The sequence below is a fragment of the Panthera leo genome, chromosome B1 (assembly GCF_018350215.1).
Source record: "Panthera leo isolate Ple1 chromosome B1, P.leo_Ple1_pat1.1, whole genome shotgun sequence".
Classification (NCBI taxonomy): Eukaryota; Metazoa; Chordata; class Mammalia; order Carnivora; family Felidae; genus Panthera; species Panthera leo.
In genome coordinates this window covers 96638987-96654982 of record NC_056682.1, presented here as the reverse complement: position 1 = coordinate 96654982, position 15996 = coordinate 96638987, and the positions used below count along the sequence as shown (strand labels likewise).

At 33.3% G+C, this 15996-nt stretch overlaps 1 protein-coding gene across 2 annotated transcripts in view; it reads left to right on the top strand.

The window, feature by feature from the left end:
• Positions 1–15996, top strand: part of HSPA4L (heat shock protein family A (Hsp70) member 4 like) — a 50848-nt gene that overhangs the window by 16921 nt on the left and 17931 nt on the right. For both annotated transcript variants that reach the window (XM_042935541.1, XM_042935542.1), the window contains exons 5-13: positions 491–613; positions 3999–4098; positions 4457–4590; positions 6682–6926; positions 7072–7148; positions 7759–7910; positions 8361–8467; positions 11339–11472; positions 13097–13296. In XM_042935541.1, coding sequence (XP_042791475.1) covers positions 491–613; positions 3999–4098; positions 4457–4590; positions 6682–6926; positions 7072–7148; positions 7759–7910; positions 8361–8467; positions 11339–11472; positions 13097–13296 — 1272 coding nt within the window. The remainder of the gene's footprint in view (positions 1–490; positions 614–3998; positions 4099–4456; positions 4591–6681; positions 6927–7071; positions 7149–7758; positions 7911–8360; positions 8468–11338; positions 11473–13096; positions 13297–15996) is intronic.

Here is a 15996-nt window from a genome sequence, read left to right as displayed (position 1 = left end):
AACTCACAAACTGTGAGATCATGATGACCTGAGCCAAAATCGAGTCAGATGCTCAACTGACTGAGCCACCCAGGCATCCCTCTTTTATTTAATTTTTTTTAATAAGAAATTTTCTTTTTCCTTCCTTTCCCTAAAATTGTAAAACGAAAGCTTTCATTTTAAGCCCAGGAAGAGTTCTGACTTTCAAAAGAAAGATTATTTGATCTTTTTCTTATTCATTATGTGCTTGGAAAGTGAATAAAAATTGCTTTGTGAGAGGTGGGGATCTAACACAGGAAGACATTTTTGAAAACAATTTGTTTAATATAATCTGTATAAGGCACTTGAACTTTAGATATAAGAGGTTGTAATATTAGAATAATCTTTTCAGAATATAACTTCCGTGGGCAAAGACTACCTTTTTTCACTTTTGTTTATCCATCATGTATAGAGTAGATGTACATGTTGGATGAATAAATGCCTTAATAAATATCTCAACTTGTGGTTTTAGGTGCGGTACCTAGAAGAAGAGAGACCTTTTGCAATTGAGCAAGTTACTGGAATGCTGTTGGCCAAACTTAAAGAGACTTCAGAAAATGCTTTGAAGAAACCAGTGGCCGACTGTGTGATTTCAGTAAGTTTTACTTCAATAATGAATACTTTTAAATCACACTTTCCAATATATTAATTTTATGTTGAAATATTTTTCTTCCCTTTTCTTTACTCTTATTTAGTAAATAATCTATTCTTTTTTTAAAAAATTTTTTTTATTACGTTTATTTTTGAGAGGCAGAGAGACAGAGTGTGAATGGGGGAGGGGCAGAGAGAGAGGGAGACACAGAATCCAAAGCAGGCTCCAGGCTCTGAGCTGTCAGGCCAGAGCCCGATGCGGGGCTTGAACCCACACACTGTGAGATCATGACCTGAGCACAAGTTGGACACTCAACCGACTGAGCCACCCAGGCGTACCGTAAATAATCTAAATCCATTTTTATTTTTACATTTTAAAAAGCCCACCTTATTTGATAAAGTTTAGGATTGGGTTTCCCCTAAAGTCCATTGTGATAATGAGCGAATCTTAAAACCTACGTATGTGATTAGTGACTGCTGTACTTGTCCCACTTATCCCTAAGAATCTTTCCTGGTCGCCATTAACTTCTCACCTGTAGGGACCTTAACATTTTATGGCAGAGTTGAAAATTTCCAGCTAGGTATTTGAGATAATATATGTTCTGTATCAGAAAGAAAAATTCTTTTTTAAAAAAATTGGATATATTTAACATGTTATACTTTCAGAAATTTTGACATGCTTACACAAAACCATCATCAATCACTATCAGTATAATAAATATTTATCACTCCCCAGAATTCCCTTGTGCCTTCCTTAAAAGAACAATTGTTTACAGATAAGGCGTGCAACATGATGCTTTGGCACACATACACATAGTGAAATGATAATGATTACTGCAGTTGAGCTAATTAACATACCCATCTCACGTAGTTTTTTTTTGTTTTGTATTTGGTTTTTTGGTGGCAGGAACACCTGAGATGTACTTTATTAACAGATTTCCAATATATAATAACAGTATTACTAACTTTAGACACCATGGGCTGTACATTAGATTTCTAGAATTTATCTATATAACTGAAACTTTGTACTCTTTGGCCAGTATCTCCCCATTTCCTCCACCTCCTAGGTCATAACCACCACTCTACTCTCTGCTTCTGTGAATTCAACTTTTGTAGATTCCACATGTAAGTGAGATCATGTATATTTTTCAGAAAGAAAAGGTCTTTTTTAAGGGATTTCTTCAAACATTTCATCATTTACTCTATCCCTTGAGATCCTATTATATATTGATAACTTTTTTAAGTTACTTGTCATCACCTAAATGTGAATGTATTCTTAATACTATTAACTTTCACTATGAAAGTTCAAGAGTCTAATGTTACCAGAAAAAAAGAACCAGATTATGAACTTTTCAGTGAATTTAGTAATTAGATTTTTTTATAGGGATTTAGAACTTTTTTGAGAGAAAAATAATGGAGTTTAGTATTTCGTTTTCCAGCCATTTAGTAATAGCAAATAATAGTTTACCATTGGCCAGGCACTGTTACAGGCACTTAATGTGTATTAACTCATTTAATCCTCAGAACTACTCTGTGAGGGTAGGATTTTTTTAAAAAATTTTTTTAATGTTTGTTTATTTTGACAGAGACAGTGTGTGAGCAGTGGAGGGGCAGAGAGAGAGGGAGACACAGAATCTGAAGCAGGCTCCAGGCTCTGAGCTTTCAGCGCAAAGCCCTATGTGGGGCTCGGACTCATGAATATCATGAGATTATGACCTGAGCCAAAGTTGAACACTTAACCAACTGAGCCACCCAAGCACCCACAGGATAGGATATTTTTAACTCTAGTTGTACAGGTGAAGAAACTGAGACACAGAGATGTTAACTTGCCCCAAATCAACAGAGCTGATAAGTGGTAGAGCCAGAAATCAAACCCAGATAGTTCATTCCCAAGCCTCTGCTTATAATTTTTCCATTACACTGCCACTTGAAAGTATGCATCAAAGTGGTATCAGTTTTAAAAATACATCTTAAATTCAAATCCATCCCTATTAACTATACTTGATAACATTTTCACATCAGAAATTAGTGTCAGAAGAGAGCATTATGAACTTCTCAGCCATTATTTACTTTATAGTTGATGCAGTAGACCCATTGTGAACTGCACCAGGGGAAGTATTTTCTGCTTTATGCACTACTATATCCCTAAGTGGCTAGAAAAGTATCTAGTACGTAAGTGCTCCATGAGTATTAAATGAAGCCTGTGTTATAATTTAGATTTTTGTCAGAAGGATAAAACAAAAATCAGGATAAACAAGTTTATTGAAATTCAAGTTCTTTTCCTGTTGTTAATAGGAGTTAAATGAAATTTCTAACTTCATAAAGCAATAAAATTGGAGGAGACAATTTACTTAAAATTGGAAGAGCCCCAAGTCATTTTATACATGAGTATACTTAATTAGCTTCTTAGAAATCTATCTGTAGACACAAATCAAAGACCTTCTTAGTTTGATAGAACTAGGTAAATCTTTTTAATGTTTACTTACTTTGAGACACAGAATAAGAGACACAGAGCAAGACACAGAGCAAGCATGGGAGGGGCAGCAAGAGAGGGAGAAAGAGAATTCCAAGCAGGCTCCGAGGTGTCAGTGCAGAGCTTGAACGAAGGAACCATGGAGATCATAAGCCAAAATCAAGAGTCAGATGCTTAACCGACTGAGCCACCCAGGAACCCCTAGAACTATGTAAATCTTAACTATAAATTTGAGTTTCAGTTTATGTTTTAATAGTAATATAGTTAATGTTTTTTGTTGATTTTAAAAGAAACGTATGTTCCTTGTAAATCTCCTGCAGTATAGTTACCCCCTCCTTTTGAGATCATAGCCATTGTAAACCTTTGGGTATTGTATTTTTCTGAGTAGCCTATACCTACACAAAAATCATGCTACACATGTCCTTTTTTCTAATGTAGTATAGATACTGTTCCATGACAATTCATATCTGCCTGATTCTAACAGCCACGTAGGATTCCGTTATATGGATTTACCATGATGTAGTTAATCAATCTCATTTTAATAGTCTTGGGTTTTCAGCCTTTCATTGTTAAAGATGAACCAACATATTTTTTTTTCATAGAGCCAACCAACACAAGAAGGATTTATTGAACATATTTGGAAACACTGCATTATTCCATCTTATTAATTGCTTTAAATTTGTGTTCATACTTTAGGTCAACACTTGATAGTATAGAAATTGCCAAACTTTAAAAAAAAGAAAGAAAGAAAACTAGTATTTTTTTCTTGTTTATTTAAACTAGTATTTTTTTCTTATTAGAACACCATTCTTTGCCTTAAGCTGTAAATTTTATTACATTTATTTTACATTTTTAATTGATGAAATGTTTAAAATCTGTTACATCAAACTAATATATTAGTGTTTTAAAATACCAGATTCCTAGCTTTTTCACTGATGCTGAGAGAAGATCTGTGATGGCTGCAGCCCAGGTTGCAGGTTTAAATTGTTTAAGGTTGATGAATGAAACTACAGCAGGTGAGCACTTTGGAATTTAAAATCACTGTCAGAAAAATACCGTTCTAGTTTTTTCTAATTAATATAAAACATTTCTCTTTCTTTTAACTCTATTATGTACTAGTTCCTGTAACCTTTTGTTTAGGAGTACAGTATTTTGGCAGAAGTTAAACATGTCTTCTGTTCGCAATAAGAATCATCTATGTTACAGAGTTATGGGTAGAAAAGAAATAAAAATCAAGTGATGAAAAGTTAATTTACCTTGAAATTAATATTTATATTCTTCTGTGTGTTAAAGTGCAACATCAAAGTGACTTATATCTTGTTTTCCATGTGATTGCTATCTTGACATTAACCTAATTTCTTTGTTCTTACACAGTGGCACTAGCATATGGAATTTATAAACAGGATCTTCCCCCATTAGATGAGAAACCAAGAAATGTAATATTTATTGATATGGGACATTCTGCCTACCAGGTCTCGGTTTGTGCTTTTAACAAAGGAAAACTTAAAGTAAGTAAATAAATGATTTGCTATGTATTAAGTTTAATGGTTAAGAGCATGTAAGACTATATAGAGAACCTTAGTGCGTGAGTTTAAATCCTGGCTCTGCCACTTAAAAATTGTGACCTTGAGCAAGTTACTAACCTCCTTAAATCTCAGCCTCTACACTTAAGGGGATAGTACCAGTAATTTCCTCAGAATTTTTGAGGACAAATGAGTTAATATATATAAAATGCTTAGAATGCCGTAGAGTATATCCTGTAATATGTATTGGCTATTTTTATTGTCAAGGTGTTAAGCAACTATCAGGGAGCATTAAGTACACCCTATCCATAAATACATTTAGGAAACACTTTCTAAAATGATTCTCTTTGTTTTTGTAAACCTTCCTATCCAAGAGTTTTAATCATAAGTTTCTGTAGTGTGCCATTGTTCTAGTGCTTACCATTTTATAGTTTGTATTTATTTATTTTTTAAATGTTTAGTTTTTGAGAGAGTGTGCATGCACACGAGTGGGGAAGGGGGAGAGAGACAGAGAGAGAGAGAGACAGAGAGAGAGAGAGAGAGAGAGAGAGAGAGAGAGAGAGAGAGAGGGAGGATCCTAAGCGGGCTCTGCACTGACAGCAGAGAGCCCTATGCGGGCTTGAACTCACAAACTGTGAGATCATAACCTGAGCCGAAGTCAGACGCTTAACCAACTGAGCTACCCAGACACCCTTCTATTTGATTCTATATTCATTTTTATGTTGATTATCTTATCCATACTTACGTTCTCGTTCTCTCTCTCTCTCCATTTATTCACATGTATAGAATTTACTTAGAAGATGAACTGCTTTGGATTATCCAACACCTTTTAGAGCCTTTTGTCTCATAGTTTATAGTAACATCCTTGTAAAAACTTGAGAAAACTCAAGGGAAATGACTCATAATGAATTAGTAAATTAGTTTAATCTTTGGTATTTAGTCTTGAATTTTAACTGAAGAACATTTGCTTTCCTTTTTGGTATATACCATAGAGTAGCCATATTGTGGCCCTTCTGTCCAGGAGGATGCACATTGGCACAAGTCACATACCCAACACAGTTTTGGATTTAATTTGGGGTCGTTCTGGACCTAGCGAGAAGTCTTTCCATGGATTCTCCATGCTAGTCTGTGGGATGACCTCTCAATGAGATTATACTTAAAACCTTCTGTAGGGTTTACTGTTGTTCTAACACATATTCTTGTGAGAAGAACCTGATGAACCACATCAGCAGTGGAGTTCTATTTTTTTTACTGATGACTAGCATGAGTAGTCATTTTTGCCCTCTATCCTCAGGAAAGCGACTAGATGTCTTGCTCCTGTGTTTTCAGTAGTTATAATGTTGAAGTTCTGTGACTTGTCTGCTCCTCTTCCATCCATCTGCTATATTATTATATCAAATTCTTGTCTTTCCTCTTTTTTTCTATTTTATTTTTTTGGTCTTTCATGTATTTTTTTGTTCTATATTTTTATTAAAAAAATTGCTTTTTGTTTTTGTTTTTTTTTAATAGTAGGCAGAAAGCCTAATTCCTGACCTGTAAATTGACCAATTGTAGTATTTTAGATTTAATCTTTTTTTTTTTTTTTTAAGATTTATTTTTAAGTAATCTCTACACTCAGTGTGGGGCTCAAACTCACAACCCTCGGATAGGAGCCAGGCACCCCTAGATTGAATCTTTGGATTGGCTTTTCTTGGCTGTTTTGTTATGGTTACATGCGTAGGACTCTTTCCTTGCTCTCTTAAACTTGGTTTTTGGCCTACCTGTTGAGTGCATTGTAGAACCAACAGATGTGAGATAATGAAATTTTAATTGTAATAACTCCCATTATTTCAGAAATAGAATTATAATTATGATATATGGATCTACAACCCAAAGCAGATAATTCAGAGTGGGTGAGTATGTTGGCTAAATATAAGTGATAATTAGTATAAGTGATAGGAAGTTTTGACAGCTGTGATTTTTGACAAGTGCTTTGATTTTATTTAAATTTTAAAAGGTGTTTTCTTTTTGTTTTTTGTCTTTTTGTGAAAGCATTTATATTTCTGAAAATTCAGTTCTGGTGTTTTGATTAAATAGGTCTTGGCTACCACTTTTGATCCATATTTGGGTGGCAGGAACTTTGATGAGGCTTTAGTAGACTACTTCTGTGAGGAGTTCAAGACCAAATATAAGATAAATGTGAAAGAAAATTCTCGGGCCTTATTGCGCTTATATCAGGAATGTGAAAAACTGAAGAAGCTAATGAGTGCAAATGCATCAGATCTTCCACTGAACATTGAGTGTTTCATGAATGACCTTGATGTTTCTAGTAAAATGAACAGGTACCATGTATGTTTTCAATTTAAATAAAGTGTTGGCTACTTTTATGTTTAGATCATGTCTGATTTTTTTTTCATTCTGTAATTTTAGAAGATATACTTGATTTTTGTATCCCAAAATGATGAATTTTATTTCATTTTCCCCCAGGGCTCAGTTTGAACAATTATGTGCTTCCCTCTTCACCAGGGTTGAGCCACCATTAAAAGCAGTAATGGAACAAGCTAGTAAGTGTAAATTACTAGATTAACCATCAAAATTGTATTATGGCGTTAACTCACTTTAATGGGGTAAGAAATGGTGAAAGCAATTAAAACTTCATTTGTTTTTTGAAGATTTGTATTTCTCATTTTACAGAGGAAAACGGCAATATGAATCTGGGCTTATGAAAGCAACTCCTGGCTCATGTTCTAGTTTGCATCATAAGTCTAATACTAGTTATATTTGGAGGTGTTTACATGTAAGCATATAGTGAAGTCTAAGATGAAAATAAAATGTAGAAAGAGGACATGATTGCTTTTTGTTAAGGTTTTTTGGTGATCAGTACCTTCTGTGGGTATTTGTGAGGTAGAAGTTATAAAATTGAAGAGCCCATGAAGTACTTGTCTGTTCTTAATGTCATCTGTCATCTGGACCAAGTGCAGTGGCTGACACATGGATATTATTACTTATTAAGCTTTGCCTTTTTCCAAAATTTGTTTTTATCTTCTTTCCATTTAGTCTTGTTTTGAGCAAATAAGATATCTACTTAAAAAAAAAAAAAGTACTTTCCAAGGGCTTTGTTCATATTTTTATAAAGACTATCTTATTCTCAATTAAAAACATTTTGTTTTTCAGACTTGCAACGTGAGGACATAAGTAGTATAGAAATTGTAGGGGGAGCAACACGAATTCCTGCAGTGAAAGAACAAATCACTAAGTTCTTTCTGAAAGACATAAGTACCACGTTAAATGCTGATGAAGCTGTTGCCAGAGGATGTGCATTACAGGTATGATTATTAATCCTTTTTTTAGAATGTATATTTTGCCAGAAATGTGATGACAGGCCTAAGGGGACCTTTTATATTATCTGTTCCAACCATTTGCCAGGCTAAAAATATATTGAAATTATTTCTGATAAATAAGTCTTGTGTCTTTCCAATTTATGTTTTTAAACTGTCCTAGGACAGTATGTCTGTACTGTAGTGCAAGAACATTTACTTTATGAATTCTTGTAATTATTCCCATTTAAAATTCTTTTTTGAGATTTAAAAATATTTTATATTTTTGTAAGGTCATAAAAAGTACTCTGACACTTGTAAATTTCAACTAGCTGTTACCAAAAGACAATTTTAAAAACATAATTTTATTACAAGGACTTTATTAAGCATTTCAATCAGGGTAGCCTGCGGTATGTTTTGTGTTTGTTGATTTAAATATGGTATACATCTTATTTTCAGTGTGCGATTCTCTCACCAGCATTTAAAGTGCGTGAATTTTCTATAACAGACCTTGTTCCCTATTCAATCACATTAAGATGGAAGACCTCTTTTGAAGATGGAACTGGGTAAGTTACTTTTAAAGCCTTGGTTAGAGCTTGTTGTAAATAACCAGTTGAACCTAATTTTCTCAACTAGAGTAATTTACACTTCTAATACTCTCAAATACTTTTAAGTAAAATGTTAGAAGAAAGGAACTATATAAAATATATAATCTATAAACCATGATGATATATTTTTAATTAGTATTTTATTATAAAGTAAATCGTTCTTACATTCAAATAAAAATCACAAGGTGGAAATATAAAAATTTAAAAACCTGCATCTGCCATACCCCAACTGCTACTTAGCACATTTTACAGAGGTAACTATTGTCAACAGCTAGGTTTCTATCTTTCCAGTCATTTTCTTTGTCAAAAATAAAAGCATGTACTTTGTTAATATATACATGATCATCTGTGTGTTTCCAGTGCACCTTGTTTTTTTAAAATATGTTATATATTACTTTTCCATGTCAACAGTGACTATTTTCTCAGCACTCGTGTGTGCCGTAATTTAACCAATACACTCTGGAGTCTTATTTTTTTCTGTTCCAGGCAGTGCTAATAAGAACATTCTCATACACATCTCCTTGTTTAGTTGTGTTTGGTATATCTGTAAGGTAACCGTATAAGACTAAAATTGACCCAAAGGATATGAACATTACTATAACTAGTACTGCAACGTTATTCATTAAAAGGATTATACTAATTTATATTCCTTTTAGCATTGCTGTGATTATCTGTTACAGCTTATTTTCTCCTGTGCTTTTAAACATAAGATTCTGAAAGTGAAAATAAGTACTTTGGTATTAGATTTGCATTTCTGACTATGAGCCACAATCTTTTCATGCTTTTATTGACACTTATGTTTCATTTTCCATGAACTGGCCAGGATTTAAATAGCTTGCTTCCCTACTAAAATAAAAATTTATGTTTCAAATAATATATTTGACTGCTTTTCAGACATAATTTGTATAATAAAATAAACCTGTTTTTAGTTGCTTTTAACTTTTTAGTTTTAAGTTGCTTTTAAACTTTTGTCCTGTACTCTATATATTCATACCCCAAGAAGATAAAATTTTACGCAGATTCTAAAAATAGATTGATCTGAATGTTTTGCAGAGCATTTAAATGGCATGTATTAATGTCAATTTTGAGGCAAGAAATGCTGTTATTTAAAGTTAGTTTCATGGGCGCCTGACTGGCTCAGTCGGAAGACCATGCGACTCTGGATCTTGGGGTTGTGAGTTTGAACCCCACATTGAGTGTAGAGATTACTTAAATAAGTACTTAATTTCAGTTAAAGATACAGTGATCCAGAAAAAAATTATGTAAGAAACCTATGGAGGAGTTAAATTGAAAAGTAAATCTATCCTAGTGATTACAATAAGAAAGTAGGGGCGCCTGGGTGGCTCAGTCCCTTAAGCATCTGACTTCGGCTCAGGTCATGATCTCATGGTTCATGGGTTAGAGCCCCACATCAGGCTCTGTGCTGACAGTTCAGAGCCTGGAGCCTGCTTCAGATTCTGTGTCTCCTTCTCCTCCCCTGCTCATATTCTGTCTCTCAAAAAAAAAAAAAAAAAAAAAACTTAAAAAAAAATTTTTTTTTAAGAAGTAAAAGATAATGTAGGTCCTTAAAAACTAGGATAGAGGGAAAGGTCCATGAATGTGGGATTTTCAAACCTCATAATTAGGGTTGACAATATAGTATTATAGAGTGAGTTTCTGGGCCACTAAAAACAAATAGTTATAAGCTATTTGTTACATTATTTAAGGAATAGGAGTTATGTAGGTTTTAAAACCTCCTCTAACAGAGAGGAAGGTTTTCTTTTTTTATTTATTTGTTTATTTTTATTTATTATTTATTAAATAAATAATATATTTATTATTTTTTAATTAAATTTTTAATTTTTTTTAATTGTTTTTAATGTTTTTATTTATTTTTGAGACAGAGAGCATGAGCAGGGAAGGGGCAGAAAGGGAGGGAGACACAGAATCCGAAGCAGGCTCCAGGCTCTGAGCTGTCAGCACAGAGCCCGACGCGGGGCTCGAACTCACGAACTGTGAGATCATGACCTGAGCCAAAGTCAATCGCTTAACTGACTGAGCCACCCAGGCGCCCCAAATTTTTTATTATTTAGTAATAAATGACATTATTATATCATTTGTAAAAATTGGAATATGGATTGTATGTTAAAGTATCAGTATAAATTTATAAAGTTGACAGCTGTACTGTAATTATTTTAGAGCATATCCCTATTAGGAAGTACACACTGAAGTATTTAAGGATAAAGAGCCATAATGTATGTTAACACCCTCCGTTGATTCAGAAAAAAAATACACACGTACGGAGTGTGTTGATGAAACAAATGGAATAAAATGCTGACAGTAGTAAATCTAGGTAAAAGATATACAGGTGCCCCTTGTTCCTTGTCCTGTTTTTCGTTTTGGTTTGTTTGTTTTTTCCCTAGCTCCCTTAAAAAAAAAAAAAAAACAACCTTTATTTGGAAATAATTTCAAACTTATATACCGGAGCAAAAATAAAAAGTGTTATATGTAACAAGTATTTTGGAAACTAATAAATAGCATTTGGTCCTCGTATGGGAGCAAAAAACTAGCCCTTGTGTATTGGCCTCAAAATATACCTAATCTCAGTTATTTTTTCTTTGCTTGATAAGATAGAATTGTCTGTCTTACTATGACAGACATTCTAAAAACTTGGAGCCATAGACCTACCAAAATGCATATTCATAGCCAAACCAGTAATTCTTTTTCTTTATATTTGTGCAGAGAGGTCTTCACGGTTGCTGCTATTGAATTAGGAATGACATGGATTCTGTAATTAGATTCAGATGCAACTTTCTATTTGTTTTTAAATGTTTTCTCACTCCATTTTAGGGAATGTGAAGTATTTTGTAAGAACCATCCTGCTCCATTCTCAAAAGTCATTACTTTCCACAAGAAGGAACCATTTGAACTAGAAGCATTTTATACTAATTTACATGAAGTGCCTTATCCTGATCCAAGAATTGGTAAGAGAACTCAAGAAAAAAATTTCATAAACTTTTGCTTTTTATAAATATATTAATATTTGAATCAAGGAAGTAAATAAATTGATATTTCAGCCAAGCACTGGATTTTTAGAGAAAGATATTCATACTTTTTCTAAACATGAACTTTTAGTGCTCACAGTATTTCTGGAATAACAGCAAGTTTTGAGTATTTTTTAATTCGTTTTTACTTCTGTATTTAAAATGCTCTGTAATCTGCCTGAAAGGTTTGGGTGAGGGCTATTTTTTATGGAAAGACTCCATAGTAAGTTGAAATTGTGTTGCCAGACTGACTGTATATGACTCTAAATTTATGCTCCCTGGCAACAACTAGAACGAGTATCATTGGAGCAATATTAAGTGAGAATCAGGGACTGTAATATCCATTTTAGTTGGGTAATCTTTTTTAGAGATAAAAAACAAGTTATGATTTTTATAACATTTACAAGAGAAGGAATCATTTGTAATTTTTTAAATTTTTTGTATGTACTGCTTTATTGATAGGCTAGAAAGGGAACAATGTGAATATTTCAAATATGTTATTGAAAGCAGTAAAAATAAATTATTGAAGGTGGAATTAATTTGCTAGGGCTTCTGTAACAAAATACCACAAACTGAGTGGCTTAAACAGTAGAATTTTTTGTTTACAGTTCTAGAAGCTTCAAGTATGAAATCAAAGTGTTGACAGGGTTCCTTCTGAGGGCTGTGAGGGAAGGATCTGTTCCAGGCTTCTCTCCTTGGTTTGTGGATGGCTGGCCATCTTCATGTTCACATGACATTCTCCCTGTATGTGTATCTGTCTGCAAATAAGGATACCAGTCATTGGATTCAAGTCCACCCTGATGACCTCACTTTAACTTGATTCCCTCTGTTTAGACACTGTTTTTCAAATAAGGTCACCTTCTGAGGTACTTGAGAGTAGGACTCATTAATTCATATTAATGTGGGAGTGGGAGTGTCCATTCAACCTATAATAAAGGTCAACCAAATTTTTTAGTTCTCAGTTTTTCTGCCTAGTATTCTCTTTCTACTATGGATATCATTATGTATTAAGATTTTTCAAAATAAAACATTTCTTAAAGTGAAAAGTTAATATGATCTCTGTAGGTATTAGTATCTGAGTAACTTAGCAATTTTGCTATAGGGCAAATAAAAATTGCTTTATTTATAAGTTACCAAGATGATTATAGTGTTACAAAGCTTGTAACAAAAGTATAATTCCATTTGGTTTTCAAACTCAAGTTGAATTGTTATTTTGGTTTTAGAATAGCAGTATTATAAAATACTTAAAAATTACATTGCCTTGAGTCAGATTGTCCTTGGTTGAAATTCCTACTTACCTTTGTCCTTGCATTAAAGATTTTGGGCAGGCTGCTTAACCTTTTCTGAAACTTAGTATTAAGTTTATTAAGCTGTAAAAAAAAAAAAAAAAAAAAAAAAAAGTGATCTAGGATCAGTGCCTTTCTCACAGTAATTAATCTGGATGTGATGATAATTTTGTGATTATTTGCCAGCATCAAAACGATAATAGTCAAATTATTGAATGAATGAATTGAATAAGTTAATCAGAGGCCCATGTGCTGATAAAAGCTCTTTTTTCCTGAAGGGAGCTTCACTATTCAGAATGTCTTTCCGCAGTCTGATGGTGATAGTTCCAAAGTGAAGGTTAAAGTTCGTGTTAACATCCATGGAATCTTCAGTGTGGCCAGTGCATCAGTAATTGAGAAGCAAAATGTAGACGGGGATCACAGTGATGCTCCTATGGAGACAGAAACTTCATTTAAGAATGAAAGCAAAGATGATGTGGTATGTAGAAATCCTATTGCAAGATTCCGCTAATATTATATATAGTTTCAAGGGGTGCCTGGTCAGCTCAATCATCCGACTCTTTGTTTCAGCTCAAGTCATGATCTCACAATTTTGTGAGTTTGAGCCCTGCATTGGACTCTGTGCTGACAACTCTCGCTCTCCTTCTCTCTTTGCCCCTCCTCCACTCACACTCTGTCTGTCTCAAAATAAACTTTAAAAAATTAAAAATTAGGGGCGCCTGCGTAGCTCAGTCAGTTGAGCATCTGACTTCAGCTCGGGTCATGATCTCACGGTTTGTGGGTCCAAATCCCACGTTGGGCTCTGTGTTGACAGCTTGAAGACGAGCATGCTTCACATTCTGTGTCTTCCTCTCTCTCTCTGCCCTTCCCTTGCTCACACTCTCTCTCAAAAATAATAAATAAACTTTAAAAAAATGAAAAACTAAATATTATATATAGTTTCTTAGTCATAACTTATACTTAATGATCAAAAATAATCTGAGGTTTTGTTCTAAAGTTCTGTTGTAGGGATCAGTGTAAACTTTTTTTTAAATAAAAGCATAAAAGAATAATTTTAAATGCTCTACACTTTTCACATTTTAAACTCTTTAGAGGTTTTGCATCTTTTTAATAGCCTTATGTTAAACACATATGTGTGTTTGGAGTCCTCTTTCCTAAATTCTTCTTTATTTCCATTAAAAACACGTATTATGGTTAGCTTTTTAGCTTACAGATAAAACCAATTCAGATTGATGAATTTTGAACTATATGTGTACCTATTTTTAGATTGATAAAGCACATGGCTAATAAAGAATTTTTCTGGGCTTGGGGGTATCTGTGGCAGTTGAACAGAAGAGTGTACTGTACATTCAGTAACATTAATACAGATTTTTGACAATTTATGAAAGAGTTATGTGACCCTGGCATTATATTCACTCTTGGTGTACTATAGATGCAGGAATTTTAAGTGAACATGATTATATTCCATTACATAGAGATTTTATCTTTTTATATGTTTACTATTATAAGTTATTTTTAATGGCATATGTTTTTTCCAACCATAATTGGAGATCTGCCCTAGATTTTTTGTGTATTTGTGCATATTAAGAATGGGTTTTGTTTTTTGTCAGATTTCAAGACCATTTTTCCCTTTTGTAGAGTTCATCTTTTTGTCTGTTTTTATTAATACTCTAAAATCCTGCACATTGATCAGAATTCTCCTTAATGTACTTCATTTAAGGATCATAGCATTTTCTTTCTTCTTCCCATGTATTATTTTGCTATTACATCCTTCCTTGAATTGAGGAAAAGAAATGCCCTGATCTGTTAATGAAAATACAGTCAATTTTTCATAAATTAAGAATAATAGGTGAAAAGTTAGTTTTATTTTTTTTGAAAAGTTAGCTTTCTTAATTGTAGTTCACAATAATTTAAGTCAGACATGTAAATTTTTAATCTGTTAAGATTTATTTTTACTAATATTGAGAGCACTCTGTATGCCTCTAGGATGAATTCTTCATAACCATTTCTGTTTTCTTCACCTCTGCTGAGACCTTTAGTTTTCTCTATATCGCGATTCTGGGGTACTAAAAACAATAATACGGCACCCATTTTTTCTGCTTCCCCTATTTTGTCTATGAGCTTGAGGTTCAGTTAATCTGTCCTTGGGAATAATTTGGATGTGGACTTAAAGGACTCAGTTGTGAATAAAAGGTATGAAATAATGACATCTGCTTTAGCTACTCAGAGACTTACTTGCTTATCAAGAGTGTTCTGCCTTATTGGAACATTTCCAAGTAGTTGATGTTCCCATATAAGGGATTTCTTCTAGATAAGTGAGATGTTCCTAAATACTCCTCCTACAATATATATAATCAAGGATAAAGGAAGGTTAACATTATGGATCCTATCCTTGGTGTTATTGGCAAGCACATTCCACATATATTGTCTCCTTTTAAATCCCTAGCACAGCTGATATAATAGGTGTTGAATAAATTAGTTTATTTCCAAATCATTGCTAACAAGGGGTGACGTTGAGTATCCTGTGTAGAAAACATCCCATGTACTGTATTTCTTAGTGGTTTTCTCTAGGATTTTTTTAATTCTGTATCCAGAAGTTTAAAACCATAAGGTTTACACTCCACTATAAAGTCATTTTTCCTTTCCTCCCAAAAAATGTGAATCAACTCAGAGTACACTTTGGAAACTAATTGTTTCAGTTTTAGAGGAGAAAATAAGAGGGTTTTTACTCTACCTCAGCTGCTGACACTGCTGACTCTGATACAAAGAAACCCAGTGAGCAGCAGCAGCAGGAGTCTTTTTTTTTTTTTTTTGTACATGAGTCAATTTATGAAATTATGGGCCTCATTTTTTTTCATTAAAAATTAACATAGCTTTGATTTTCCTAAAAAATAATAACAGAGTGCTGACTTTTCTTCAATATAAAGATGTCTCAGAAAATTAAATTGATACTTCTTGGTGTATACTAATTAATACATGGTCATATTAAGAAGTTATCACAGCCTAGGCTTTATCACAAAACCAAAGATCAGAAAGACTGTGCTATTCATCGTACTTCTATACCTTGATTTTACTATTCCTCAACTGTTGGCCATTTGAGTGGTTCATCTTTTTATTTATTTTTTCAAAATATCTAATTACTTCTATGCACCAGGCGCTGTTTTAGGCACTAAGGATA